At 34.8% G+C, this 2,467-nt stretch overlaps 1 protein-coding gene across 1 annotated transcript in view; it reads left to right on the top strand.

The window, feature by feature from the left end:
• LOC107648068 (probable L-gulonolactone oxidase 6) overlaps window positions 1-2,467 on the top strand; it is a 6,406-nt gene that overhangs the window by 2,019 nt on the left and 1,920 nt on the right. The window contains exon 2 of the mRNA XM_016352085.2: window positions 525-780. Within this exon, the coding sequence (XP_016207571.1) occupies window positions 525-780 (256 nt within the window). The remainder of the gene's footprint in view (window positions 1-524; window positions 781-2,467) is intronic.

Raw genomic sequence — 2,467 nt, 5'->3', positions numbered from 1 at the left:
TTTTTATAGTTCGTAAATTTTAGACATAAACTTTAAAAATAAAATAATGAATTTTATTTTTTTTATTTCTACTTTTAAGTAATTTAAAAAAAAAATTAGGTAGCAAAAAGTCCCCTTCTTTTATATAAACTATTCATTAGTACTTTGAATTGTGATGAAAACTTATAATAGAGAAGCCTTTGACTTTCGCCTCTAAGTAACTAATGAGTAATGACAACTTGTATGCAGAAAGTTATAAGTAAACTATTGTACGTGCGTACAAGTATCTTAATTAGAAGACATACAGCCATTTTATTTTAATTAATGATCTATCTTGCGCGCAGCATAAATACAGACAAATTAAAGAGTAATAAATACGGATATAGTACGTACTTAAATATTAAATAAAAAAAATTAATCAAACACAATCAGAATTTATTTTAACAATTAATAAATATTAAATAAAATAAATTTTGACAAATTTTTTTTTTTATCTCCCTAACAATTTCAGTGCTTATTATATATGCATACGTTGGTTTTTACAGGTTACCCTGAAATTAGAACCGATGTTTAAGCGATCAGTTACGTACTTGACGAAAGATGATAATGATTTGGGGGAAGAATTGATTAGATTTGGAAGAGAGCATGAATTTGCGGACGTAACATGGTACCCAAGTCAGAAGAAGGCCGTTTATAGAATTGATGACCGTGTCCCCCTTAATACTTCTGGCAATGGATCATATCATTTCCTCCCTTTTCGCCCCACTCTCTCAGCCACATTAGCTGTTGTTAGATCCACAGGTCAGATCCATTCCTTTACCCTTTGCCAAATTGCAATACAATATCATACTTTATTTAACAGAGCATATTCATGAACCAGCAAACAGCCAAACAGAATCAGCAAACAGAACAGGTATTTCCAGATTCCAGGAAACAGAACAGGCAGCATAGATCAACTTCATGCAGCTTGACAGTCACAGAAATCAAACAGAATGGTCGAGCATAGAGAAAACAGAAGCACAGAGCATATTCATGAACCAGCAAACAGAATCAGCAAACAGAACAGGCAGCATAGAGAATCAAAAACAAAAATTAAGATCAGCATGTTATCCATGAACCAGCAAACAGAATCAGATGCCCTGTTATTTTTTTTTTCCAAACAGAACAGGCGAGCTAGAAGGAAGCATGTTCAAAATCAAGAAGACAAGAAAATCAGTCTTACCGGCGAATGAGAGGCGGGCTCGGCGAGCTCTTCGAGGTTCGGCGACGAGGAGGCGGGCTCAACGCGGTGGTGGTCGCGGCTGCTGAGGAGCGCTGCTGGGTGGCGAACGAGGAGCGATGCTGGGTCGCGAATGAGGAGCGCTGCTGGAATCTGGAGCTTGGTCGGTGGTGGCAATGGTGGCCTTGGTGGATGAGGGGGGAAGAAAGGGGAGGAGGCTGGGAGCTTCGAGGGTTTGGTGGGTGGCTGATTGATTAGGGTTAGGTTGGTTAAGGTTAACGCGTACGCCAGTTTTGTTTTTTTTTGTTTTTTTGTTTTTTTTTTTAAGCCAAAACGACGTCGTTTGGCTTCTGAATTTCCAAACCACTGAACCGTTAAAAAACCGGACGGTTCTTCCAGTTCATCGGTTAACTGCTGGTTCGACCAGTTTTTTCACCGGTTCTTTGCCGAACGGTTTTTGAGGTTACCCGGACCGACCAGATAATCGGTTCCCGGTTTTTCCAGTTGAACCGGCCGATCCGATCCGGTTTTCAGAACCATGATAATAACAGTACGTAACTAAATTGAAGGAGCAGTAATGATATTAATATTCTACCTACTTGCATAATCATTTGTGTTCATTATTATTATTTAACTCTAGATCTCTCATGCGCAAGTATCAGCTTTATTCAATTTTGCGTAGTTGGCTATAGTTGAGTACCTACCATATGCATGCTTGTATAATAATACTATTCTTAGCTAGTCGCCTATTGTCTCTATCTGACTTGCAGTTATCTTTTCTATATAAAGAAATAAGAAATTAAAGATTTTGTCTTTAATATTCCAAAAAAGAAAAATGTAGACAGATAATTAAAATATCAAATAATATGAACAATAGATATATTATATGTTTTTTTTTTTCAAAGATATGAAGATTCGAACCCGCAACCTCTTAAATGAGTATGGGAAGATTATGTCATTTAAGCTATTACTCATTGGCTAGATATATTATATGTTTAATTTACTAAATATACGAATAATTATTCTAATATTAAAATTTAGGTAGGTAATTTAAAAGTATAGTATATTTTATTTTATTGGACCAATTTTAAAATTTATTGTTCACATTATTCATAAAAATTATTGTCTTCCTAACAAAGTTCTTCCAAAAATTAACCCATTATGTATGTTGTATTGAATTGTGGGCCGCTATAATTTTAATTTTTAAATTTGTTAAAATAATAAAATGGCAACGCTATTCTTTGTTTTCATAATTTAGAAAAAAAAAAT

This window comes from Arachis ipaensis, chromosome B06 (assembly GCF_000816755.2).
Source record: "Arachis ipaensis cultivar K30076 chromosome B06, Araip1.1, whole genome shotgun sequence".
Taxonomy (NCBI): Eukaryota; Viridiplantae; Streptophyta; class Magnoliopsida; order Fabales; family Fabaceae; genus Arachis; species Arachis ipaensis.
The sequence above is the reverse complement of the archived record's forward strand: the minus strand, read 5'-3'. Positions and strand labels throughout refer to the sequence as shown.